This window comes from Eleginops maclovinus, chromosome 2, assembly GCF_036324505.1.
Source record: "Eleginops maclovinus isolate JMC-PN-2008 ecotype Puerto Natales chromosome 2, JC_Emac_rtc_rv5, whole genome shotgun sequence".
Lineage (NCBI taxonomy): Eukaryota > Metazoa > Chordata > Actinopteri > Perciformes > Eleginopidae > Eleginops > Eleginops maclovinus.
This window is the reverse complement of record NC_086350.1, coordinates 26,660,358-26,687,230: the sequence shown is the minus strand read 5'-3', so window position 1 is coordinate 26,687,230 and position 26,873 is coordinate 26,660,358. Positions and strand designations below refer to the sequence as shown.

The 26,873-nt window shown below is 42.1% G+C and overlaps 3 protein-coding genes across 5 annotated transcripts in view; 1 reads left to right on the top strand and 2 right to left on the bottom strand.

Annotated features, from left to right (window-relative positions):
- The window catches only part of LOC134878745 (Fanconi anemia group A protein-like), a 41,895-nt gene extending 29,875 nt beyond the window's left edge, over positions 1–12,020 (top strand). Inside the window, exons 30-42 of one of the 2 annotated variants that reach the window (XM_063904963.1) lie at positions 129–207; positions 335–498; positions 654–759; positions 1,853–1,912; positions 2,009–2,113; positions 2,772–2,887; positions 4,271–4,418; positions 4,571–4,633; positions 6,552–6,645; positions 6,782–6,857; positions 9,824–9,962; positions 10,060–10,152; positions 11,323–12,020. In XM_063904963.1, the coding sequence (XP_063761033.1) occupies positions 129–207; positions 335–498; positions 654–759; positions 1,853–1,912; positions 2,009–2,113; positions 2,772–2,887; positions 4,271–4,418; positions 4,571–4,633; positions 6,552–6,645; positions 6,782–6,857; positions 9,824–9,962; positions 10,060–10,152; positions 11,323–11,415 (1,336 nt within the window). In that variant the 3' untranslated portion in view covers positions 11,416–12,020. Of the gene's footprint in view, positions 1–125; positions 208–334; positions 499–653; positions 760–1,852; positions 1,913–2,008; positions 2,114–2,771; positions 2,888–4,270; positions 4,419–4,570; positions 4,634–6,551; positions 6,646–6,781; positions 6,858–9,823; positions 9,963–10,059; positions 10,153–11,322 lie in introns of both variants that reach the window. The other variant, XM_063904957.1, reaches the window with a different exon arrangement.
- Positions 11,537–26,160, bottom strand: znf276 (zinc finger protein 276). 2 transcript variants are annotated; one of them, XM_063904987.1, is made up of 12 exons: positions 26,034–26,160; positions 24,501–24,802; positions 23,386–23,704; positions 22,908–22,948; positions 22,429–22,818; positions 21,689–21,770; positions 21,331–21,405; positions 21,116–21,226; positions 20,206–20,281; positions 19,908–20,025; positions 18,786–18,885; positions 11,537–12,832 (listed from the first exon to the last, which is right to left on the bottom strand). In XM_063904987.1, the coding sequence occupies exons 2-12, from the start codon at positions 24,745–24,747 to the stop codon at positions 12,562–12,564; spliced, it is 1,830 nt and encodes a 609-aa protein (XP_063761057.1). In that variant the 5' UTR covers positions 24,748–24,802; positions 26,034–26,160; the 3' UTR covers positions 11,537–12,561. The 2 variants fall into 2 exon arrangements, with proteins under 2 accessions (XP_063761057.1, XP_063761064.1); XM_063904994.1 differs by having other exon boundaries at positions 23,386–23,701.
- LOC134878761 (protein FAM200A-like) lies at positions 13,038–18,773 on the bottom strand. The gene is made up of 2 exons (XM_063904975.1): positions 14,425–18,773; positions 13,038–14,286 (listed from the first exon to the last, which is right to left on the bottom strand). The coding sequence occupies exon 1, from the start codon at positions 16,507–16,509 to the stop codon at positions 14,428–14,430; it is 2,082 nt and encodes a 693-aa protein (XP_063761045.1). The 5' UTR covers positions 16,510–18,773; the 3' UTR covers positions 13,038–14,286; positions 14,425–14,427.
- Positions 26,161–26,873: the final 713 nt, after the last annotated feature.

Below are 26,873 nucleotides of genomic sequence, written 5' to 3'. Positions count from 1 at the left end.
TGTAGAAGACAGTTCACTTATTAATATGTTATTGACAAGATCCACTATATGTCGTTCAAGAACACCAATGAACCCACTTCGTTCAGCCTATGGTAAAAATGTAACTCTTGTGTATTTTATGTCAGCAGCCAACCGACTGTGGAGAAGCTGGATGAGAGAGCGTCAGAGAGAGGAAGCTGTCTGCCTGACATCCTGTCCAGGTTACAGGTGTGTACGCTGTAGATTGGAACAGCTGTCGGTGTGGTCCTTAACACACCCAGAGAGATAAAGCAAAATCAGACTTGTTTATTCAGAATCTAAAATAATATGTGTTTTTTTTCATGTGTGTGTGCAGGAACTTGTCTATGACATGGAGGTGACTGCCCTCTCTGGTTGCCATGGAAGCAGATTCGATATTTGTAACTTCCTGTTTGATCTGTTGTCTCAGAGATGCTCCTTCACAGAGCAGAGCATCAGCACTGCGCTCCGCTTACAACACACACTCAACGCATGGAACAGGTACACACACACACACACACACACACACACACACACACACACACACACACACACACACACACACACACACACACACACACACACACACACATATATATAATGCAGATCATTATTTAATGTACAGACACTGAAAACTGTGTGTGTGTTTGTCACAGAGTACTGCTGGCTCTCCCAGCAGTGTTATTCCTGAAAGTGAAGTCTGATAGAGGGAGGGAAACTGTTGATTGTTGCTTGCTGATGGAACATCTCAACCTGCATCAGGTGAGTTTCTCTTCTGAATCTGTTTTGCTGTTGGAAAAAGTGCCAGGATTATGTGTTAATGTTACGCTAGCAGACTGTTGATAAGGAGAACAGACCGTTGCTAAGGAGGATCAAGAGACAAGAGTATGTGCAGTCATATGAATCTGCAAAAAATAAGTCTGTACAATTAGACATCAGCTGTGGACAATAGAAATAAGTTGTCTCCATCAGAACACTGTGGAATTATTTTTGAACATCCATTTTTATGTTTGTCGAGAGGACAAAGCCTAGGATTCATGATGGCAAAACGGTCCCTAGTAAATAAAAGAATAAGACAACAAGACAAGGAAAGAGGTTAAAAGATAAAGCCCTGGTTGACTTAGGCTCGATTCCAAACCGCCCCCTACACCCTACCCCTCCGCTTGCGCGTTCGTGCTGAGGATCCGCTCAAAGATGTTTGGACTTTCATTTGAGTTATTATTTAATTTTTTTAAGAGATGCTGATTTGAAACCGTTGTTAGGAAAAGTTACGGTATTTCCTGTTTATGCCAGAGAGAGGGGAGTTCATCCCAGAGCTTACTGCTGTATTTACACCCTCCACCGGGAAGAAGGGAGCCTCATTCAGCTGTGAGTGAGACTACAGACGGAGTTCACTCCATCACAGAGTGGGAGTGGGTAGGGTGTGGTTTGGAATTGGGCCGAAGTAAACTAATGGCAACAGCAGAAGAACACAGACAGGAAGTTAACACTGACGGGAACATTAAAGAAAGACAGACAGGAAGTAAAGACTAAAGGGAACACGGTATTGGCTCTGGCAGTGTATAAACACTGGTTAATGGAAAGAAAATGTGAACAGTCTTGGAAAGCTACAGAAAACCTTGATTAGTGCTGCCCTCAGTTACGCTGTTTCGCTGCAGTTCCAGCCCTTAGTGCGCCGTGGTACAGATTATGTTTTTCTTAATGGAAGCAATACAACCATTTTAAATCAAAATGTGAGTCAGGTCGTTGGTTTATTCAGTGCTTAGTCTTGTCACAAGTGCCCTGATCCTGATCACCTATTTGAGGTTCTTACTTAGTCCTCAGTCTATGTCTGCCCCCTCTCTTCCGTCCACAGAGGAATGTGTGTTCTCCAGTCGGCCTGCTGTCCTTCAATCTGACATCACACTTCCTGAGGGTAAGAGTGACTTTACTTAAATCTCAGGACAATTTCTAACAAACCTTTCTGTCTGTATTTCTATCTATAAGTGTGCCGTGTGTGTGCTCTCTCCAGGGTGTGTTGTGTGCCAGTGTGCGCTGTGGGCACTCGAGGGAAGAAGTGAACAAAGCCTGGTCTCAGATCAGTGTGCACTGTCCTCTGCTCCTGCTCTCCACCTTGGTACAGTTTGTTCAACATAACTTCATCACTTTTCCATGCAGACCTTTTATCCTGGCTCTAACCAGTAGGGTTATGAGGCTTGAGTCGCTGCCTTTCGAAGGCCTTTTGCAAGGAAAACATCTAGAGTTTTAACATAAGAAAAAGTACATGATACATTTGAAAGATGGCTAAATTCAATACAGCTGCTAAAGCTCCAGTGTTCTGCGATTTATTGAGCATTTTTTTTCTAATTTTACAATTCAAAATTATGTAAGTAAAACACGTTGGCATGGTCACAAAAACACTTCTGTATTGATGATTAACCTTCCATTGAATGAGGTCAGTTAAAGAAAATACATTTTTGGATTCTCCTGCAGCGATCCGTCATTGACTACGTTGTTTCAAGATAAAAATAATCAAGGGTTAACAATTTTGGGAATTCATTTGACCCAGTTCATAGAGTTTTTTTTATTCAGAAAAATGTATATTTGGAAATGAAATGTTCTGTTTAGAATAACTAGGTGAGACAAATGCAACAGGTGATAATGAAAGGCCCTGCATTCAGTTCTATCACTCACTGCTTTACTTGGACAAAAGCATGACATCATTATTGTATTATATTAGTAGGACATTTAAGAAATGAGTCTTTATGCAGACCTCATAATGTGTGTGTTTGTAGCACTGGTGGCAGCGTCTCTCTCCCCTGCTGTCCTCCCTGTGGCGTGGTCTCACTGATGGAGAGCCTCTCCCAGAGCAGCTGCAGCTCCTCACTGTGTGTCAGAGCTGGGCCTGCAGGTAAAGCCTCATCCTCATGGAGCTCCTCTGAACCTCTGATCCTCTCGACTGTCAGCTAAAGGATGTAACAATCTATCAGAATGCAGTCGCCTTGGCTTTGTTTATCTCTGATAAAGAGCTTTAAGAGGAATGTGGAAACAACATGGACGCTAGGAAGCCAAATCTTATGGCTTGAATGCAGTTTAAAATGTTATTGCTTTCAGAGCTGCTGTTATGACAATTACATACATAATAGCAATCTTTCCAATTATTTGTAAACCACTTGAATACCCTTGCAACAGTGAAACATAACTTCTGATATACAGTGAAGGAAATAAGTATTTGATCCCCTGCTGATTTTGTAAGTTTGCCCACTTACAAAGAACTGAACAGTCTATACTTTTAATGGTAGGTTTATTTTCACAGTGAGAGACAGAATATCAAAAAGAAAATCCAGAAATGTACATTAAAAAAAAGATATAAATTGATTTGCCTTTAATGGTGGGAAATAAGTATTTGATCCCCTTGCAACCAACAAGGATTCTGGCTCCTGGTTAAATAAGTCCTCTCACTTTAAGAAAGTACTCCTAATATCAACTCTTTACCTGGATAAAAGACACCTGTCCACAGTCAATAAATCAGATTACAACCTCTCCATCGAGGACCATAGACAGGTCTTGTGATAATGTTGGATCTAAGGACATCAGGGACAAGATTGTAGACCAGCACAGGACTGGAATAGAAGACAAGACCAGCAGCAAGCAGCTTGGTGAGAGAGACAACTGGTTTGATGATTAAAAGATGGAAGAAGCACAAAATGACCATCAATCGCCCTCAATCTGGGTCTCCACGATCCAAGATCTGGCCTCTTGGGGCATCAGTGATCATGAGAAAGGTGAGGGGTCAGCCAAGAACTACACAGGAGGGACTTGTTAATGATCTGAAAGCAGCTGGGACCACAGTCACCAAGAAAACTATTGGTAACACACTGCACTGTGATGGATTAAAATAAACCTACCATTAAAAGTATAGACTGTTCAGTTCTTTGTAGGTGGGCAAACATACGAAATCAGCAGGGGATCAGATACTTATTTCCTTCACTATATCTCCACTCCAAAATGTTTTTCTTGCTTTGGCCCATGGTTTATCTTTCCTCCGAGTTTCATTAAATTAAATATAGAAAATACAAACAGTCCGTCTGAGCCGAAATCACCAGCTCCTTGGCAGAGGTAATAATACACAGGCAGGATAAGAAATATCTTAATACAAAAAAGGAACAGGAAAAAGTATTATAATAAGTCATATTTGAATTAGATAGTTGCCCAGGAGACCCTCTCCCCATCATCAGTGTTATTATTGAAATGCTTTATGTGAAGATGCCTGTTCCTTCTGTCTGGGGTTCAGTCTAGAGAAGGGCCCGCCCCCCCCGGTTCCTGCAGCTGCTGCTCTACTGCTGGCTGCCAGTCTGCACGGGGCCTGGCAGGGCCGTGGGGGCCCCAACCAGGGCCTCAGTGCTTCCCTGCGAGAAGAGGGGGGCACGCGGAGTCAACAGGTGGGTGTACTTCATCATCTTGTGTCATTTTACCGCCCCTAAGTCCACACCGGCCGGTATGATGGGGTGTTTGTTTCCATTAAAACACAAACATTGTTTTGGGCATACAACCTTTGTTTATCTACCTGCTGCTGTCTAACTTCTTTTTCCAGGTTCTAGTTTTCCTGCTCTTCCTGTGTGTAAAGGATCATCTGTCATCCCTCCTGTATCCTGAGGTAATTCATAAAAACGTTCTTTAATTGATCCTGGGTTGCATTTAGGAGTTTAGCCGGGGTATTTATGTGCAGTTAGACAGCTGTGGGTGATAAAACCTAATGAGCAACATGCCCAGTCACACGCAAGATGTGAGAGGGAACTTCATTTTTTATCTTGAACCTCATTAATTATTACACATAAACTCTAGAGAACCACTTCTAGAAATACAACGTAGTCCAGAAAGAAAGGAAGTGAATGAAGCATTCTCTACTGCTGCACTCGTATTTTTCTTACAATTGGAGTGTCCAAGCAATGCAACGGCTTTATTGTAAGTAGGTATTTTGGAAAATATGCTGACTTGCACAGTTAGATCATCTCTCATATGTCTTCGTAAAGGTCCCCTATTATGCAAAATGCACTTTTTGCTGTCTTTATACATAAATATGTGTCCCCGGTGAGTAAGGAGACTCACAAAGTGTCAGAAAATACAACCCTCTCTCTTTTCCTCCTTACCCACATCTCTAAAAACGGGGGTACAAACAAGCTGATCCAGATTTGCTCCGGTTATGACGTCAAAACCGAAATGTGAGCTGGCTTTACATTGTACTCCTGGCAACGTCCTAGCCTGGCTATACCAGCCTACATACTTCCGCCCAATTTCATTTTGCTCCTGTACGTGAGACTGGGCAAGAACTCATTACGGTATGATTACTGGAACTCAGAATCCCATCGGTCCAATCAGCGAACAGGGGGTGGTGTTGAAAGTGATTACGTCAAAGTTGGTGCCGAGTTTGAATTGTAGTCTGTAGGTCAACAATGGCGACGGTGGAAGAGACACTACTAGCTATCCGCTCGGTTGTTTCAACTCTTGAAGGAATTCTTCCTTATTTTCAAATAATTGTTTCGAGTTACGAATTGTCCCCTGAATCCTTAGGTTACGCAGGTAGCGATTTGTTTACTACTGTGAAAGCGGAACTAGGAAGCGTCAGGTCAGAGCCTGCCCTTCGGCGCATAACAAACGTCATTACCAAACGTTAGTGATTGGTTAAGGGAACTCCAATGACTTTAAACTTCAGACAAGTTTCCACCCATTACAGTAATCCAAGTCCAATGACGCTGTTCCACACTGTACGCCAGAGAGAATCGAAGTCAAACAGGCTGGTATTACCAGGCTAGCAACGTCCCCCCCCACAGTCGCGACCTGAATCCCCTCCCGCAGCTCTAATATGGCGTTTAATCACGGCAGCGTTTAGCTGAGTTTCTCCCGGTAGAAAACTCTCTTCAGAGGAGAGATCATGACGCTCCAAAGGGGCGTGGCCAGCAGCAGCTCCAAAGGGGCGTGGCCAGCAGCAGCTAGTTCATTTAAAGCTACAGTCACAGAATCAGCACTTCAGGAACAGGGCTGAGATAGAGGGGGATGAGGCATGCTACAATGGGGGATCTGTTTGTATTTTGAGCAAAACACTTCAGACATGTTTTGTATAGATATGGCCCTACAATATATTGTTCAAATATAGTATAATAGGAGACCTTTTAACATAAAGCTGTAGAGGTACCAACATGAGGTTAGGAGTTGAATAAAGCCACTACCCAAAGTGTTGAACTGACAATGCACCCACACACACACACACACACACACACACACACACACACACACACAGACACACACACAGACACACACAGACACACACACACACACACACACACACACACACACACACACACACACACACACACACACACACACACACACACAGACTTGACCTATGACAGACTTAGGGCAAAAACTCTCACCGCCATGATCACACCTATCACTGCTATAAAATGTGTATTGTTTCACCAATGTTTTTGCCTAAAACCTGTTCTCCAGTCTGGAGGTCAACTTCTGCTCCTCCTATAGCAGGAGGTGTAATGTTATGTCTGTAATGATTCCTGCAGGAGAAGAAGAACCAGAGAGCTGCAGACTTCTGCACAGAGCTCCTGGGTGTGTTAGTGGACTCTGCTGACTGGCTGCTCCTCTTCAAATCAGACGGTACAGAGTTTATCTTTTAAATCATCTTTATCTTTCATTATTTGAAAGATTAAATGTAATGTCTGCTCTATAAATTATTTGTCTTTTGTTTATTGATGTTAAATAAGTCGGCTAAATGTTGTTTTCCCATCTTTAGATCAAGGTATTTACCAGTCCATCACCATGGTAACATCAGATGAGTTTACCCGACTGATGCCTTGGGCCTTTTTCAGGTCAGTATTTACAGTTTCATCTTATTTTAGTTTTGAGAGTGACAGTGGATACAATAGCCGCTATTCCTCACTAGGGACAAATGTGGCTTTATAATGTTTGTATCATTTTGTGAGTGTTCATATGACATACATTTAGGCAAAGGAGTGATTTTGATTTTGTAAGTTTAACTCAGTTCCCATTATGAAATGTTTAAGTGATCAGCACAGACACTCAGAGCCTCAGGAAAAAAAAGTGTCCACATTGAAACCACAATTTTGATCCCATTAAAGCACACATTTGTGATTTGTAATATTCCATGCTTTTGTTATAAGTCCGGCTTCAATTTGTAGTTGTTTACCTTTTATCACATTATTAAAAGAGCCCTATTATGCTTTTTAAGGTTTTCTTTTTCCTGTTTTTGTGCATGTTAATGCCTGAACATCAGCAGGAGAGGACTCTTTAAAGTAGAGACACTACATACTGATTTACACCTGAACATCAGCAGGAGAGGACTCTTTAAAGTAGAGACACTACATACTGATATACACCTGAACATCAGCAGGAGAGGACTCTTTAAAGTAGAGACACTACATACTGATATACACCTGAACATCAGCAGGAGAGGACCAGACATTCCGTTGTCCGGTAATTACCGGACATTGGCCGGGAAAAAAAATAAATGTCCGAGAAAATGAAATCTCACCGGTCAAAGTGTCCGTTTGAAATTGACTAATAATCCCTCTATCTAACTCAATTTGATTTTCAGAATAATACTACCATTTAGGCTAAGTCTAATGTAGTAACACAGTAGCCTATTAGAATAAAATAATTTAACCTAACAGGCCTACAAATACATCGGAAGGTGTATGGCGTGTGATTGGCCCACGAGCGTTTGCGTGCAGCAAAGATTCTACCGCGAAAAGCGTAAACATGACAACCACTTTGTTTATTGAATGCGGCTAGCGTCTTCTGCTAACAAACAAATAGGCAGTGTTGTGCGTGAACGAGTTCAAAAGAACGCGTTCATTGAACACGCTCATTTTTTCGTGAACGTTGAACTGAACGCAACACATTTTTCAATAAACAACTTGAACGTGAATTAGTTCACATTATGTGTCATGAACGGCAGACATCACTGTAAATGAACGTTGGCATTTGTTTTCCATTGAAAACTGAGTGACATCTGTTTTCTCTTTTGAAACGCAACGAGAGAGAAAGTTCCTCCCTCCTGTAGGTGCCGCTTAAATCATGTATCAACGCAGAAATAGTTTTGGCACTGTATGCGCAATGCATTGCGGGCAACGTAGTGTCCGCCTGAGAATAGTTGAGTTGAATAGTTGAAACGTACTGGCTTCCGCAAGACGTTACCCATGATGAATTGCAGCAGAGCGGCTTACGCATAGCAAGTTAGGACATCGACAACGTCCTTCTCGAATTTGAAACGGCACATTGAATTAAAACATCCATCCAGTGTGAATGCAATTCAAGAGTTTTGCTCATTTCATACACACACATAGGTATATATAATATCATATATATCAAATAATATATTCATATTTCATATGATATATTCTTTATTTAATTGAATGCTAGTAGATTTTATTGCACTAAGTATAGAACTGGTCTATCTTGTCTGTATTGCTACAAGTTTCAGCACCTGTTAAGAAACCCACAATAGCAGTGTTATGAGCAAATGTCTACAATGAACAGTTTCAAAGAACGTAGCCTATAGTGATTTCTAGCTCGTAGTGTGAAAAAAAGTATTTATTTGAATATCTCACGAAAAAAGTGAAATGAACTGAACTTTGAACTAGTTCAGAATTAAAATTGTGAACTTTGAACATGAACTGTTCACTTTGAGCATGTATGAACTGAACTTGAACTAGTTCAGAAAAGCTGTGAACTGGCACAACACTGCAAATAGGCTACGTCGGCTATTGTTAAAATATGGCCGGTCCCAGGCAGAGTAGCCTTAAAAGTTTTTTTCTGAAAGATGCGACGACTCCAGATGCGACTCACAAGAGAGGTGCTGCTGCTGCTGCTGCTGCTGATGATGACCGGTCTGTGCACGTCAAGACCGTTGATATAACTTACGTGTAGCCTATTGTTGGGCTGTAAAAGTCTTAATTGTATGTGGGTAAGGGGGATTAGTTTATTAAACTAAATAGAAATATTTGTATTTATTTTTTATTTGTTTGATATATATGGAAGGATGATTGGTTCATCAGATACGTCTCTTAAAATTAACTCGGGCACCTCGTGCAAATAACGCACGGGGTCGTTTGCGCAATAAGTGTTCACGTAATTATTTGAAAGTAAGGCCAATAAATGTGTTAAATTATTTTTGTGTGTCAAATTGTCATTTTGTAAGCTACTAGTCTACTTCAAATGTTTCTACACTAGCCTAATTAGGAACGATGGAATATTTGACCGTGGTGTTATCAAAATGTCCGGAAGGTGAAACCTCGGCCGGTCACTTTGACCGGCAGATTTTTTTTCTAACGGAAACCCTGAGGACTCTTTAAAGTAGAGACACTACATACTGATATACACCTGAACATCAACAGGAGAGGACTCTTTAAAGTAGAGACACTACATACTGATATACACCTGAACATCAGCAGGAGAGGACTCTTTAAAGTAGAGACGCTACATACTGATATACACCTGAACATCAGCAGGAGAGGACTCTTTAAAGTAGAGACACTACATACTGATATACACCTGAACTTCAGCAGGAGAGGACTCTTTAAAGTAGCGTACATACTGATATACACCTGAACTTCAGCAGGAGAGGACTCTTTAAAGTATAAAGAATCTTTGAGTATGCTGAAAATAAAGACATCTTTGTGTTTTATTAAAAAATCAAGATTATAATGTTAACAAAGTGTTTGGATCCTGAAGATGAATCAGTGGTTCTCTACCTACATAGTGACATTAAATGAACCTAACAGAAAGTGTATTGTGTAATTGTGTGTGTGTTTAGCCTGCTGCTCCAGCAGAGTGCCGAGCTGCTGCACAGAGCTGTGTGTTGCCCTCTCTTCCTCCACACCACTGTCCTCTGCTACATCCGGCTGCTGCAGCTTTTCCTGGAGGGACACACACTTCCCCCCGCTGACCATCAGGTGATTCTCAGACAAATCTTTGTATCAGTGTGAGGACAGCGTCAGTCAGACCTGTCCCTTCATGCTCTGAAGTTCAACTTGTGGATTGTACTGTCAGCCTTTTCAGATGGTGAGCCACAGTAAGCAGTTTCTCCTGAGAACCATCGCACAGACACCCCCCACAGCTCTGTCCAGCAGCCAACTCAGACAGGTACAAACACACACACACACACACACACACACACACACACACACACACACACACACACACACACACACACACACACACACACACACACACACACACACACACACAGTCAGGTTTGGGAGGGTTACTTAAAAAAAGATATTCCGTTAAAATGATTTGTTGTACAAAAAAATGTAGTAAGTATTTCTTTTAATATAGAATAAGTGTAATCTGATTACTCTCCGTAACCTTTAGATTACCTCAATATCAAATGCAAGGCAAATAAATACAAGAGATAATAAATATAAATGAGATGTTTTTTACTGAAGTGTTTTATGTAAGGCAACAGAACAAAAGAACACCAAGATATTTAGGATCAAAACTGATATTATTTATAGGAAAAGCTGCCTTTCATTGAGAAGCAGCCTATACACCAACACTGAAACACACGAGCACATACTACATTTTTATCTTTAATATTTGATGCATGCTTCGTAATTGATATTAAGCTATTTTCGTATTTACACTTGCTGTAACAATGTACATTACCCCCTTGTGGGACGATCCTGCTAGTAATCCCTAACCTGTAGAAATGTAACAGTAATCTGACTACGTCTTATTATGTAACTGTAAAGGAATGCAGTTAACTTAGTTTGTGTCCTTATCCTGTAATCCATTACTCCCCAAGCCTACATATTGTACCCATTGCACTGTGCCTTTATGGTTATGTCTTCTCTTGTCTCCACCCATCCATAGCCATCATTTAAACAGGGGACGCTGGGGTCCCCACCACTTTTGGAAATGGGCAATTTTGTCCCCCCCCATTAGGATCATTTGTTAAAAATGTTCTGAAAATACCGTGTACAAGGAATTACACTTTGTTTATTTCCTCTAGACAACATGTACAATCTGGAGGACTGTTCTCACTTTCTGGGTGTACTTCTGGTAACCCAGTGCAGTTTGGACCTGGGACACGTTTTATATTAGATACCATTTAATAGACAATAGTAAAGCAATGGTTGCTCCCGCTTTGCAGCAGTGTAGCATAGTATTGTAGTATTGTAAGAATATGGATTTAGGTATTGCTTGCGGGGGTGCTTTGTGCATTAGTGTTTTTTAAATCTGGAATAGGTGTCTCAACCACTCTTTCTAACAAAGTGGCGCACATGCTCCTCCCCCCCCTGTACGGTGCAGCTGGAGGCCCAGGTGTCAGCGCTGGATCCAGAGGTGTGGGCAGCTCTCTCTGTGCAGCTGGACCCCGACAGCCCGGAGATGGATTTCCTCTGAAGCTGCCCCCCTCCCTCCTGCAGCTTTGGAGGTGTCTCTCTGGATCTGTTCTCATGTTCTCCTACTTGACATTTACAGGAACATGTTCATCTTGTTCACATTTGACCAGTTAACACTCATGTGGAAAAAAACATTTTTATTTATTTTTGTATACACAATGAACGCACACAGGACTTTATAATACACAAACATCTGAAGCCCTTCCACTGTTTACAATACAGATTCAAGCATTGTAATAACTTAAAATGGTGAAAAATCAAATAGTTATTGGAAGTCATCCTGTGTGAGGAAGTTACACAAGAGCATCACAATATTTTCAGCAAACCAAACCGTTGCATTAAAGGACTGCATTTATGTCGGTCACACAGTGGTTTATATGCGACTCAGCTATCAATAAACTGTGTGATGCATAATGTCCAGTCATCAGATCTGTAACAGGCACCAGGAGTAGTTTTCAAGTTATAATCCTTCAGATTGTAACAAAATCAAACCTGTTCTAATATTCATTTGATGCCATTTTTTTCATTCTGTAATTAAAAAGTTAGGTTTGTTGCTGGATTGTAATTGGCCGCCTCTGAAACGATGCAGCATGCCTTACTGCTTCAGGGGGCAATTCATGCGAGTGTTTGTTCTGACTGTATTATAACACAAGGAGGTCATTTGGCCGCACGGTAAACGCACGTGTCCACTACTAGTGCAACAGTGTTTTTTTTTTATAAAGTCCCTGTCAGTTTAAACTCTGTTGGAACTGTTCAACCACAGATTTGCATCCTCAGAGTCTAGAAGCTTCAGTCCAGAGGGTCAGGTCGCACAGCAGCATTTGTTTAAGTTACATAAAGGAAGGCCTGTTTCTTCCCCAGAGAAAGATTCAAATCCTTGGTCGGAAGACGGCTGACGTGGAAATAACAGCTTAAGTTTGGAATGAAAATGATAATTACAGACTCTAAAGAGTGTTCCATAACATCCAATATCTTCTAAATGAAGCTTTATGTTTCAGACTTGACTTTAAACCTAGATGATCATTTGTATATTGGAAGAGAAGAGATAAACATCTGTACTGCCAGCAGGTCCAGTTCATGAGCTGAATGTGAAAAAACTACAGTCCACGTGTTCCACAGTTTATGTCCCGGTGCAGCACACCTGCTGTCACCTGTCCTGCTCCTGCTGCCCCCCCTCCCCGCTCATCGCCATGGCATGCAGCTCAGAGTACGGCGGCGGCTGCTCACTGCCGCCTCTCTGGACCTTGGCCTGGATCAGCGGGTGCACCATGGACATGTGGACGTTCAGGTTGTGGGCCTTCTCGAAACGCTTCCCGCACATCAGGCACGCAAAGTCCAGGTCCGCCTCAGCCTTGTGTTTGGTCATGTGGTATTTAAGCGATGCTCGCTGGCGACACTGGAAGCCACACACCTCACATCTGGAGGAGAAAATATAAACCGGAATATCATTTGAAGACTCCTTTCAGCACTCAATATTTCTAAAATTATTCACCCAAAAGCAGTCAGGGTCAGCAGTCGTTCAGGAATGAGTCCTAAAACCCGAAAATGAGTTAACACTTACTGTTCCCTCGTATTACAGTAAACTTTAAGCTTTTTTAAACGCGCTTTAGGTTAGCCTTGTTCTACGACATAAAAAACATCAGTAAGTACGCACTGGGGAATGTCTGAAGCTTCTATGTGTCATAAAAACCTCGGTTGTTAACTTCATCACGATAAACATTAGCCGCCTTTAGCTTAGCAGTGTTGACATGAAGTCATGTGACTGCTGTAGTTCCTTTATATCAGCGATACTCAACCCGCGGCTCGCGAGCCGCATGCGGCTCCTTTAAGACTAGTTGCGGCTCTTTTACGTCCCACTTAAAAAAAATAAAAATCTCAAAAAATCTTTAAAAAACGAAAAACAAAAACATTGTCAGCAGAATTCATCAACATTTCATTATCACTCACAAGTCACGTGTATTAAGCCGCCCCTCCCCCCTCCCTCTGAACAACCAATCACAAATGATTTCAGGTTTCCCGCTCTGATTGCAGGTGCGCGAGATAAATGCTCCGTCACACTGGGAAAACTAGCATACAGCACTACGCAAAAATGGCAAAGGAATATAGGAAAAGAAAATATGAAGAGGAATATCGAACATTTAAAGAGGACTGGGAACTCGAGTTTTTCTTCGTCTCCACCGGTTCGGGAAAATGCATCTGCCTGCTTTGTGACAACGTCATTTCACAATTTAAAAGGTCCAATTTGCAGCGCCATCACGACACAAAACACCCGAAGTTCAGCACCGACTTTCCGAAAGGTGGAGAGCGGGCGGAAAAGCTGGCGAGACTCAAACAGAACCGAACTGCTCAAAAAAACTTATTCCACATTAATACGAGTGAAAGAGCGACAGAGGCATCCTACAAAATCACACATGAACTGATGAAACAGATGAAGCCATATACCAGGGGTTTTCAACTGGTTTTGTCCCAGGGACCACCATTCGGACTAGAAAGCAATCCGCGGCCCACTGATGTGCCTGCGCGTGCGCGTGTGTATTTGGTGTTACATGCATAGCTCAATGCATGAAACATGAAAGAGAGGCCACGCAGATTTTATAATAATAAAAGTAGATTTATTAAATTAAATTAAATTAAAGATTATTTTAAAGAAAGAATAAAGAATAATAAAGTGTTGTGCAATTCAGTATTGGGAAAAGTAACTAAAAATGTCATGCAAAGTCAGTCTAGGTGTGTGACAAAACAACAACGGAGAACAAAAATCCAACAACACCGGAGAACCAAAATCCAACAAATGAAGACCAAGGCAGCCTCAACTGCTGGCTGGTCAGGGCTTTTATAACCCAGCCAGGACAGACCTGTCACCAATCACCTGCTGTAGAGACAGAGAGATTGAGAAAAGCAGAGAGAGATTGAGAAAAGCAGGGAGAGAGAACAGGCTTACCATTAACACAGGGCGGGGCCTAAACCCGCCAGGGTCGTAACAGTGAAAACATGGGAGAATTAGGCCTACCTGTCAGTGTGATATCTGGGCGTGGTGAAGTCCACACAGCCTGTCTATTCGTGGCGAAATGGTAGACAGAGACAGTCTCATGTCATTCTCTGGATCAAGCCTAGCCCTGTACTTATTCTTTAAGTACGCCAGTGTAGAAAAACCACTCTCACACAGGTATGTGGTTGGAAAGGGCAAAAGACACCTCATTGCTTTTGCAGCAAGCTGTGGAAATTCTGTCTGGCAACTTATCCAGAATTTAACAAGGGGCTGTGTGTCGTACATATGCCTCCTGACAGAGTCTGTGGACATCTCAATCAGCTTATCCTCTTCCACAGCCGTCAGACTTGACCCTACTGATGCATCGTCACTGAATGGGAGCAGGATCCACTTGCTGTCACGGCGCCACTCTTCCGAATCAGTGAAGTACTTTGCGAATTGACGCACAAGCTTCCTCAAATGCTCACATATAGTGTCGTTGATGTCAGTGCTGTCAGGGTATTCCTCAACTGAAGGAAACATCGCCAAGTTATTGCTCTCCACTCGTTCGATCCACTTTGACATTTTTTTCACAAATGCGTCGAGCTTCTCGTAGAGCTGCATGACGTTTGCATCTCTCCCTTGCATGGAGCTGTTCAACTTGTTCAGCTCTGCAAAAACATCTGTGAGGTACGCCAGCTTAGTTAACCAGTAACTATCGTTGAAATTGGAAGCCAGATCAGAATGCTTCTCGCACAAGAACTCGTAGATAGCTCCGCGTAGTTCAAACACACGGGCGAGCACAGCGCCGCGAGACAGCCAACGCACCTCTGAATGATAAAGGAGAGAGCTGTGTTCACTTCCCAAGTCATGGCATAGGGATGAAAACAGGCGTGTATTCAATGCGTTTCGTTTTATGAAGTTGACCGTCTTGACAACGACATCAAACACACCACTGAGCTCAACACTGAGATCTTTGGAGGCGAGAGCCTCTCTATGAATCAGGCAGTGTGTCCAAATTACCCCCGGAGCCACCCTCCTTACATGCGCAAACAGTCCAGTCTTGCTGCCACTCATGGCTCGGGCCCCATCGCTGCATAATGCAACGCACCTCTGCCACGAGATATTGTGCTCCGTGAAAAAATCGTCCAGTGCTTTAAATATTTCTACACCGGTAGTTCGCCCGGGCAGTGGTTTGCAAAAAAGAAATTCCTCGCACATAGTGCCACTGTCCTCGTATCGCACAAATGTTAACAGTTGCGCATCATTAGTAACATCTGTCGTCTCGTCGATTTGAAGGGAAAACAGAACTGTCTGAAGTTTTGCCATCAGCTGGTCTTTGACATCATTTGCCATTTCCCCAATTCGTCTTCCGATTGTGTTGTCTGACAACGGAATAGTTTTTAATTTGTTGGCACATTCTTCGCTTACCATAGCTCTGCACATATCTATGGCTGCTGGCAATATAAGCTGCTCTGCAATGGTATGGGGCTTCTTACTTTTTGCAACCCTGAGAGCGACCAGATACGATGCTTTCAGTGCGTTTTCATTTATTTTTGCACTCTTCCTCATGGTAGCCTGCTGTCCTTTGAAATCACGCAACATCTGTTGCATGTACTCAACGGGTTTGGCCTTCAAGTGGACGTGATGCGTCTCCATATGCCGCGTAAGTTTCGACGGCTTCATAGCTTCATTACAGAGAATTGTTGAACATACGAAACACAGTGGTACCTCCTCTCCTGCTCTGTCTGTCGTCACTGTGAATCCATATTTAACATATTCCTCATTGTATTTTCTTTTTCGTCTTTTTTGCGAAGTTGACGCTTCGGAAGCCTGTCCTTGCCCTATCGTGGCGGCCTGTCCCTCTGTCGTGGCAGCCTGACCCTCTGTCATGGCAGCCTGTCCCTCTGGCACTTTCCTCACTACAAAACGATCCATTGGTGCTAGATATATAGCTAGACTAGTACATATGTAACAAATGTTTGCTGTACTACAACCTATCTTAAAATACTCTCGTCGGCTATGCTTATAAATGTGTGTCAACTTTGCTCGCAAGACTGTACGTAATGAATAATAAGTGAGGTTAGCGACGCAACTCATTACCATTAGCGAATCACAGGCTACCATAGACTGGATAGGCGCAAGGCTACATTCTGTCAGCTTGAATTTCCTTTATATTATTTTAAACATATTTTTCACGATATGTAACGGTATTCTGGAAATGTGTTGAAATATCAAAGCGAATTTATATTAAAAAAAAACAATGGTGAACTGATCAACATAGGCTCTTGTCACGGACCACATGCAATGCCGCCGCGGACCACCAGGGGTCCGCGGACCACCGGTTGAAAACCCCTGCCATATACTGATGGAGAAATGGTGAAGGATTGCATACTGCTGGCTTGTTCAACGTTGTTTCCTGAGAAAAAAGACCTGGAACGAGAGGCAAAAAAAATCAACTGTCGGATTCTACTGTAGCTAGGAGGGCATCAAACATTTCAGAGAACATTGCACATACTCTTAAGGACAAACTGTCATCCGCTGAGTTTGTCAGCCTTGCAATGGACGAAAGCTTGGATATCAATGACACGCCACAATTACTCATCTTTATCCGAGCCATCAACAGTAAGTTTGACATTACAGAAGAACTGCTTGACATGGTTTCACTGGAAAATGGAACAACGGGCATTGAAATAAAAAACGCTGTGCTGGAAACATTAGAAAAGTTGAACATTGGACCAGAAAAAATCACAGCATTCACAACAGATGGCGCACCGGCGATGCTTGGTAAGAGGAACGGAGCCGTGGCTTTGTTGAAAGAAACGCTGAAAAACGGCGGGGTTGCTGCTGAGGGTATTTTCTCATACCATTGTATTGTGCATCAACAAGCCTTGTTTGCTAAGTTCAAATGTCTGAATGAAGTGATGGCAAATGTAATCGAAGTGGTTAATTATATCAGGGCCCGTGCAAGAAACCACCTACATTTTAAACTGCTGTGTGAGGAGTTTAACACTCACTATGGAGATTTGGTGTTACACACCGAGATCAGATGGCTGTCTAAAGGACGTATGCTTGCACATTTCATGGACCTGCTTGAACCCCTGAAATCCTTCATTTTCGGCCAAGGGGAGACTTCCCGATTTTCCTTTTTGGATGATGAAGAGTGGGTGCTGTCTGTTGCGTTCCTGTGTGACATTACGCAGCACTTGAACGAACTTAATCTCAAGATGCAGGGAAGAAACAAGACCGTGTATGAGCTCTACACGGCTGTCAGAGTATTCTCTGACAAACTGGATGTACTTGAACGAAGTGTCCGTGGTTCTGATTACCGTTTCTTCCCCACCGTGCAGAAAGTGATGGCGATGCATGCAGACGCTCTCCTGCCCTGTCAATCACAATGCTGTGACGTGCTAACTGAGCTCAAGCAAAACTACACATCAAGATTCCACGACTTCAAGGACCATAGCAATATTTTTTTACTTGTGAAAAACCCATTCCTGATTGAGGTCAATGAAATGAAGCAAATAAGCGACCAGCTCGGACTTGTGCAGCTTCAAATGGAGTTTGTGGAGTTAAAGAGCTCAGATGAACTTCAGCTTCAGTTTCGGATTACAGATGTCGTGGACTTTTGGAAACTGGTGGGGCATCTACCAAATATCTCCAGACTGGCAAGACGCATCATCTCAATGTTTCCGTCCACATACCGGTGTGAAGCAGCATTCTCTGCGCTCTCAAAAATAAAATGTCGCAACCGAAACAGATTGAGTCTGCAGCACACAACAGAGGCCCTTCGGATCGCCGTTTCCAGCACAGAGCCCGACTTCAAATCACTTGTGCGGCAGAAGGAGTGTCAGAAATCACATTGAGTGTGAAGTAAGTACAACATTACTCTTCTGACAACCCCTGCTGTCTATAATCTGCTGTTATATGGACTGTGATGATCAGTAAACATGCTGTCTGTTATCTGTTGTTATGGGCAGTGATGATCAGCAATGTGTGTTTTGTGGTTGCAGTGAAAATAATAAATCACAGTTATTGCACTGTACATTATGCTTTTCATTCATTAGTAACATATTACTATGATCCATATTCTCAAATGCATAATGCTTTCAGGGAGGAAAGGAGCGTTTTTGGATTGTGGCTCTTGCAAAAATATTTTTTCGTCAATGTGGCTCCTGATTAGGACAAGGTTGAGTACCACTGCTTTATATCCTAACGTTAGCTTTTAACTTCTGAAGACTATTTACGCTTTTAAAAAAATCATAAAGTGGTGTTAAGTATCACAAACATCTGACATCTCATTTTCTGCAATATTCAGAAATCCAATGGAATAAAATGTCATCACTGCAGCACTATGTTTATTTTTATATGAAATTACATAATATAACTCCATGAGGACTCACTGCAGTGGCTTGGCCCCGGAGTGTCTCATCTGGTGAACTGAAAGGTGTTTCCTCTGTTTGAAGGTCTGGCCGCACTGGTCACAGATGTAGTTCCTCTCCTCTGGAAACACAAAGAGGGCAGCACACATGAACACCCACACCTTTAAAGAGTCCTCTCCTGCTGATTTTCAGGTGTATATCAGTATGTAGTGTCTCTACTTTAAAGAGTCCTCTCCTGCTGATTTTCAGGTGTATATCAGTATGTAGTGTCTTAAAAAGAGTTTCAGGTTGTATATCAGTATGTAGTGTCTCTACTTTAAAGAGTCCTCTCCTGCTGATGTTCAGGTGTATATCAGTATGTAGTGTCTCTACTTTAAAGAGTCCTCTCCTGCTGATGTTCAGGTGTATATCAGTATGTAGTGTCTCTACTTTAAAGAGTCCTCTCCTGCTGATGTTCAGGTGTATATCAGTATGTAGTGTCTCTACTTTAAAGAGTCCTCTCCTGCTGATGTTCAGGTGTATATCAGTAAGTAGTGTCTCTACTTTAAAGAGTCCTCTCCTGCTGATGTTCAGGTGTATATCAGTATGTAGTGTCTCTACTTTAAAGAGTCCTCTCCTGCTGATGTTCAGGTGGATATCAGTTGTAGTGTCTCTCACGGGACATGTCTCTATGCTTTAATGGTTTATAAAGCTCTTTATGTTTCTCATACTGTCTGTGCTGCAGCACCTCTTTTCACCCTCTGTCTGAAACCAGAGCCCAGTCTGCTCTGATTGGCTAGCTGGTCGGCTCTGTTTGTGAGATGTCCCTCCTCTTAGCCTATCATGTGTTGGAGCGCTAGCCAATAGAAGTGTAATTGTAAAATGTTATGTAAGTAAACAAAGGAGTCAAATAGAGGAGTTTCAGAGGGAAGGAACCTGGGGATTCTAGCCTTTGCAGACTCTTTACATGCACAAAAACCTGTATATTGTAAAAAGATCCTTCTTTCTTTGATGCTACAACTCCTATGAACATGACATACTCCTCTCTACCCCCCACACCCACACATCCTGTGTTCCCTGTTATGAAGGACCAATGCTCAGTGAACCCAGAGGACCCAAAGTGAATCACCGCTGCAAACAAACAGCAGTCTCTGGGGAGCTCACCGGTGTGGATGAGCTTGACGTGTCGCTGCAGGTAGCGGTCGATCATGAAAACCTTGTTGCAGCCGGGGTGAGGGCAGGGCCGCTCCTTCATCTCCTCGTGATGCTCCTTGATGTGCTTCTAAACCCCCCCAGCGAAAATCCATTAACAGTCAAAACAAAGCTTATTGAAACTTTAAACAGAATATGGAGAAGACCTAAAGGACTGAAGCATTTCTGGAGTGATAAACACCATCAGTGATTACTGAGTCTGTATCACTTTAATAACAGTGAAATGATGGCATAGTTTTTTATATGTGACCTTCAAACCATCAGGAGCTTTGTAGACGGCGGTGCAGCCCTGATACGGACACTTGTAGATGTTCGGCAACTCCTCTCTGAAAATAAGAACACAATAGTAGTGTGGTTAATGCACAGCACCTGTAACACAACGGGAATAAGACCTCTTAGAAAACGATACAAAGCTACAACTTCAGAACAAAGCATTAGGGCCAAATAATAGGTAAAAGATAGAACAAGAATGAGTCAGAATAGATGGGTTAGGATTGTGAGAATTTCCAAGTTTTAAATGGGAAATTGCCCAGACTGAAGGACCATCTACATGTTTTCCCTTTCATCTTGTATCTGTTGGTTTTATTTAATTTACTTTTTCCTCATAAATGTCTTTATTTTTATTCAATCTCTAAGGAATACTCAAGAATATTTTCTTGTGATATAACCCTCTTCCCTTTTAGGGCCTCTAACATACAATGGCCCTGATACACCATGGTACAACTTCACATATATAAATACATTGATTCTCAATAGAGTGGTGCAGGGATGACTTATTTTTGTAGGCCGACCCGGAAGTAAGCTGCATGGGTTATTAAGATATGTGGAAAACGAACCTGTTTGATGAATGCACGTTTTGTTCAGCCAGATAATCTCCACATGTCTGCCCTACTTTTATCATTTTTAAATCATAAATCTAATCGCCGGAAGCAAAATGCTGATGTATTTAATGTCGTAGAACAAAACGTGATCCGTCTCTTAAATGTGTCAACCACAGACCTTATTTCCAGCTATTTTCCAAAATCCTACGGAGAAATCCCACTGACTCTGAGACGAGGGAACCAGAAGTGGTAAAATGCTAACTCACTTCAGAGTTTTAGGACTCATCCTGCACCACTCTATGGAGGTTGGTATTAAAGGAAACGTGATGTCAGACGTACACTTTAGGTGTCAACTTGTTCTTCCAGCCGGGTTTGGGTCCAGGTTTTTTTCGTACTTTGGGCTCCTCCTGGGCCTTCAGGCTTCTTCTTCTCTTGTTGGGGACGCTCACCCTACAAGCCATGGGGGGGAAGCACACGGTAAGCTGCTCCTGTCTGAAGCCCCCTGCAGTCTGTCTCTGCTGTTCGAGAAGAAACTGAAGAAGATCTGCACCCACCTTTTGTCTGGTTCAAACTCATCGTCAGATAACCTCCCTCTCCTGCTCTCATCAAAGTCATCCTCGAAGATCACCCTACACACACACACACACACACACACACACACACACACACACACACACACACACACACACACACACACACACACACACACACACACACACACACACACACACACACACACACACACACACACACACACACACACACACACACACAATTGAAGTGCTTTTAGATGTTAAGACCTCCCATCAATTGCAACGTATCCCTTACAAAAGGAAGTTACATTGAGGTTTACTCCCACAGATAGTGTAGGACAGACAGAAGCGGGTGAGAGAGGTACACAGAGGGACTCACCTGTCAGACAGATCACTGTCAGGGGCCCTGTCCTCCAGTGGGGCCGCAGAAGGGCACAACGCCTCGTCATGACCTATGAAATCTGATGGAGGAAAACACAACCACACAAACCAGGGGGACATTTAGAGAGTGCTTAGTGGTGATGTTAACGCAAGATATACATCAACCAAATTAGAAAGTTGTTTTAAGAATGCTAGGGATTTTTTGGGATCAAGGCGTTATATGCTGTCAATGACCCAGTACTTCTATATAGGTTTATATATGTTGATACAAAGCTAGGCTACTGCCTGATTCACTCCAGCTGTTTTCCTCAGAGTCTGAGAAAGGAACACACGTTGTCAGGGATAATAAAGCTCCATGTTTCGTTATGATGGCGGAAGTCAGGAAGCTGTGCTCCGATGGCCTGCATGTGGAGGCGACTTTTTTCCAGCGGAGTTTGCATGTCACCTTGTGGGGCTCGTTTACTCACTCAGAAGGATGATATCCTTCTGAGCGAGTAAACGACAAATTAACTTAAGGACCAGGCACCGCTCTGAATGAAGTCTGAAGGGTTTCCAGCTGACGCGTCATAGCACATGCAGCGCACGGATGGAGCTCTTTTTTTCCCGACTAATAGACAATGAACAACTAGTCGACAAATCTTTTTTTCGCCGACTTAACGATTAGTCAACAAATGGGGGGCAGCCCCAGAAATGATACAGTTTTTAGTTTTAGGGGACACACGGCTGTAGCAGTCTCACCTTCAGTGTTGCAGGTCCAGTCAGACAGCGCCGGCCTCTGATCGTGGACTGCAGCCGGACTGTGCTGAGCTAAAGTGCTCACACTTCCCGCTGCTGTCCTCACATTCCCGCTGCGTTCCTCCTCTTCCTCCTGCCATGACATCCCTCCCTCCCCGTTGTCTCTCCCGCTGCATGAGTTCACAGAGCAGGGTTGTGTAGTGGTTGTGTATTGAGTGTCCATGATGTATCTGTGACCGTCAACACATCCCCAGGCGGCCTGGACGGAGCCCCAGCAACGGCCCTCCAGCACCTCCTTCAGGTCTGGACAGGAGCGGCATGCCCCCCCGTGATGGTGGGCCCAGGACACAAGGCTGTGCAGGCACTTATGGTCTGAGGTGAAGCACTGTGGAGCTGAAAGGAAAGAGCAGCAGTCATGGAATCAGTTCATCTGTGTGTTGTCATTTCTGTAAGCACAAGAAGAAAAACATGTTGACATTTACCTGGTGGGACGTGGTTTACAGAGGCTTCTGGACACTTGTTCCTGAAAAAGAAATAGAAGCTGCTCATATGTGTCGATGTTTATGCTCGAAATACAGAGATTCTTACAATGAAGGCACACTGTTTGTGTAAGCCAGCCTTTAGTTTCTGTAAAAATAAAAGACTACATCTCCCACAGCGCCAGCCTTTTAAGAGACACAGAGATGGACAACTTGTGTGGAAGATGCCGTCGAGACACAGTTTTCAACCATTTCATCTTAGTCTTTTATTATTTTATTTGAGTTTGAGTTGCCTCTTTTGTTTTGATTTATTTGACTATTGTAAAGGCCTATTGTCTTTGTTAAATGTGTGGTAAGCCATGAGTCGCACAACCAGAAGGTAGACAAGTCAGCACAACGGTAAGTAAAGCAGATTAATTGAGAGGTGTCTGAGGCATCTGAGTACCTTGATGGAAACAAAGGAAGATTTTATCTGACTCACCAGCCTTTCAGGTTTTCTTTCTTGACCGGTGGGAGGTTGACTCTCTGCAGGAACCGGATCAGGATGCTGTGGCACTTGTAGAACTTGGAGTGGCATTTCTTGCAAATAAACTCTGATAACCGGGGGTCACGGTCCAACTGCACCCCCACCAGTTGCTGGAAGTCTGTGTGGAATAAGAGAGGGGACTGGGCCGCTGCGTCTGAGTCATCATCCATAATATCAGCGGAACCAAGGGGCCACCTGTTGAAGGCATGCCGCAGGCTGCGCAGAGAGAACTTCCCATGGCAGAGCCGGCAGATGGCAGTGGATAGTCGACCTGCTGGAGAGACACAGCAGAGTTTATTATTAATCTGTCGATCATGATGCAAAATCAGGACGCTTGGATGGTGGGGGGCTACTTTAAAAAGGTATTCTGTAACAAATACTAATGACCTGTAATAAAAAGTAGTCGGTAGCCTTATCTAGTTATCACGGTAAATGTAATGTAGCCTGATTACTTTCTTTTTTTTCTTTATGTAAAGCATATTAAGGCAGCAGCCTATACACCAGCAATGAAACACATGACCATATATTACAGTTTAAAAAAGCAGAAATAAAATCTGATCCGTTTTAGTTTAAGACATACAGAAGATTAAGATCAAATTATCTGTATGTAATCTGTAATGGAATAGAAACATACTAATAACCTGGCTTTGTCTTTGTCAGACATGTATACAAAACATGACTTAAGGCTTTTAGGGCAGTCAATTCAGCATACATCTGATCCAATAAGCAGAAGACAAAAATCTACTTTCACTTCGTACAACAATCAAGATAATTAACAGCAGAAAAATACAAGAACCTTTTGGTTATTTGTTCTGATAAGCAAACAACTATACCTAACTATACCCAATGTTTCTGTAGTCGACTGGTCTATTATAGAGTTTTATAATTTATTCTGTACGTAATATAGTGTATTCTTTAAATACTCTATTGATACATTTTTGTTTTTATTTTATACTATTTTTAAAATATTTTGAATTCGTGTGCAATGACTTTCAGCAATGCTGTTGTGACAAAAACATTTCCCAACTTAGGATAAATAAAGCATCCATCCATCTTTCTTGGACACTGACCTGAAGCTCTGGTCTTGCCCTCTGGAGGTTTCTGTGTGTCGTCAGCTGCCTTCACACTACCGTCTAAGTTAGCAGTGCTGTCCTTTGCAGCGTCGCCATGGTAAAGGTTGTCAGTGGTAACCGGGACAGTCTTCTTAGGTCTGCCTCTGTTTCCAGGTGGCTTCTTGTCTTCAGTGACGCTCGTCTGTGTCCCGCTGCTCTGCTGTGAGGTCTGCGATGGCCTTGGACGTCTGCTTTTCTTCTTCATCGTTTATGTATTCTTGGAATCTCAGCGGCAGATCTTGGTGATGGCGCCCTGCAGCCTGTGACACATACATGTGATATAATGAGATATAATGAGTTAAACTTGGTTATTTCTATCATTGTGTAATAAACAACTATTTAATATATTATCTTAAAATTACTGTTCATGTTGTATTAATTAAAAAGCACAAAATATTACATCTGTCCTTTAGAAAGCCTTCTGTGCACCAACATATGCAGTTGTAGAATGTTACCACATACATTTACACAAGTACTTTACTGAAGAATCAATTTGAGGTACTTATACTTTACTTGAGCGTTTCCATTTTCTCCCAATTTATACTTTTTCTCGACCACATTTCCGAGGGAAATATTGTGCTTTTGACTCCACTTCATTTATTTGCCATTTGGAGTTACTAGTTACTTTTGACATAAGTAACATCATTTGTGAGTATGATTTATATACTACTAATCTGCTAGGAAAAACCCAAAGTATCCAACATTTGCATTACATTTACGAATCAAAACTATAACAAAAAAATCTTATTTTTATCTGATAGTGATTTAAAAGACGTATATACCCTTCTATAACAATACAACACGTTTAAAAGAGCCACTTTGCGCTACAAACACTTTTACTTTTGATACTTTATTTATATTTTGTTGATAATAGTACAGTACTTTCACTCCAGTTACATTTTAAAGTAAGAGTGTTGACTTGTAATAGAGTATGTTTAGACTGTGTTATTAGCACGTTAGCTTAAGAAGAGGATCTGAGTGGGATGTTTTTTCTATAACAAGCATTCATAAAACTGCGTTAACAATTTATTATTTTGCAATAACCAGTAGAATTCAATGATATACAATCTGAATCATTTTCTTTGCTGCACCACTGTTTACTCCTATGCATATTTTACATTCATTGACAAAAGCTTTTTTTAAATTCACAAGTTTCATTATTAAATTATAAAAACATATTAAGTGGTTTTAGCTACATTCAAAATAGTGTTGCCTTGTAAACTGAGCAAAGCCTAGCAAATAAGCTAAATATATTATTTTAAAATGAAGTGGATATGTTTACATTCAGCCCTAATTTCCATACATCTTAAAACAGACAGAACGTCCAGAATATTCTCACTTTGATGACACGATACATCTCTATTGATTGTTACTGTCAACAAGCTAGTGCTAGCTGTTAGCCTGAGCCTACTGAATGAGCATGCTACGTTTGTTAGCTCGTGCGCAGATGTGATGTCGCTGTGACTGGTGCAGTGGTGCGTTGAAGCCTACCGTCACACTCTGTAAATCCTAGCACTTCCAGTACATGTTGGTGTAACATAGATATGATTTTTCATGAGCCAGGAACACAGCTCTGTGCTGTGCAAAGCTGCAGCCAGTTGTAAACATTAGAACCCGGAAGTGCTCCTCGAAGAGAGACAGAGCGAAATGATGATATAGCGCCACCCGGCGTTCATGGAAAGGCTGTAGGTTTCAATGTGCAAACTCTAGAATCAAAATCAGAATCCCTTTATACACCTGTCAGGCACTGTGCATAAAAGAAGCCTCCTGGCTCATACTGGCATATTTACAGTAATGTGTATTTGTATGCACTGTCCCTGAGGAATAAACAGAACATATAAACTGTATATTCCTCTTTTTTATTTTGAATAGTATTTATGATTGTGTGTCTTTTCTTCTTACATCTTGAAAAATAAGTATAGTTCAGTTCAAAGTTCAAAAAAAGATAAGGAAAAAATACAAAAAAAGCAGGGGATTACAAGTTGCTCAAATGTGTCCTTATTTGAAATTTCTGAATGAATGTGCTTCATTATTTAGTCACCATTTGTCTGACACATGCAGTGTTCCTGAAGTGACAGTGTTCGGGGGTTACATCAGATGTCTTGAATCTGTAGCTAATAACCTCTTGTAATCGAGGTAAATTATTTTCTCTCATTGCACATTTATAATGGCCTAACATATACCTTATCATTGAAGGTTGTTTTACAAGTTCATTTTACCACAGCATATATTGGCTCTGAGGCTTGGCCCTCATTAACTATTACTCTGACTGTATAAAAAGATAATAAAGAAAACAAGATTCATGTATCACCAAAGTTGCTTACAAAGTGC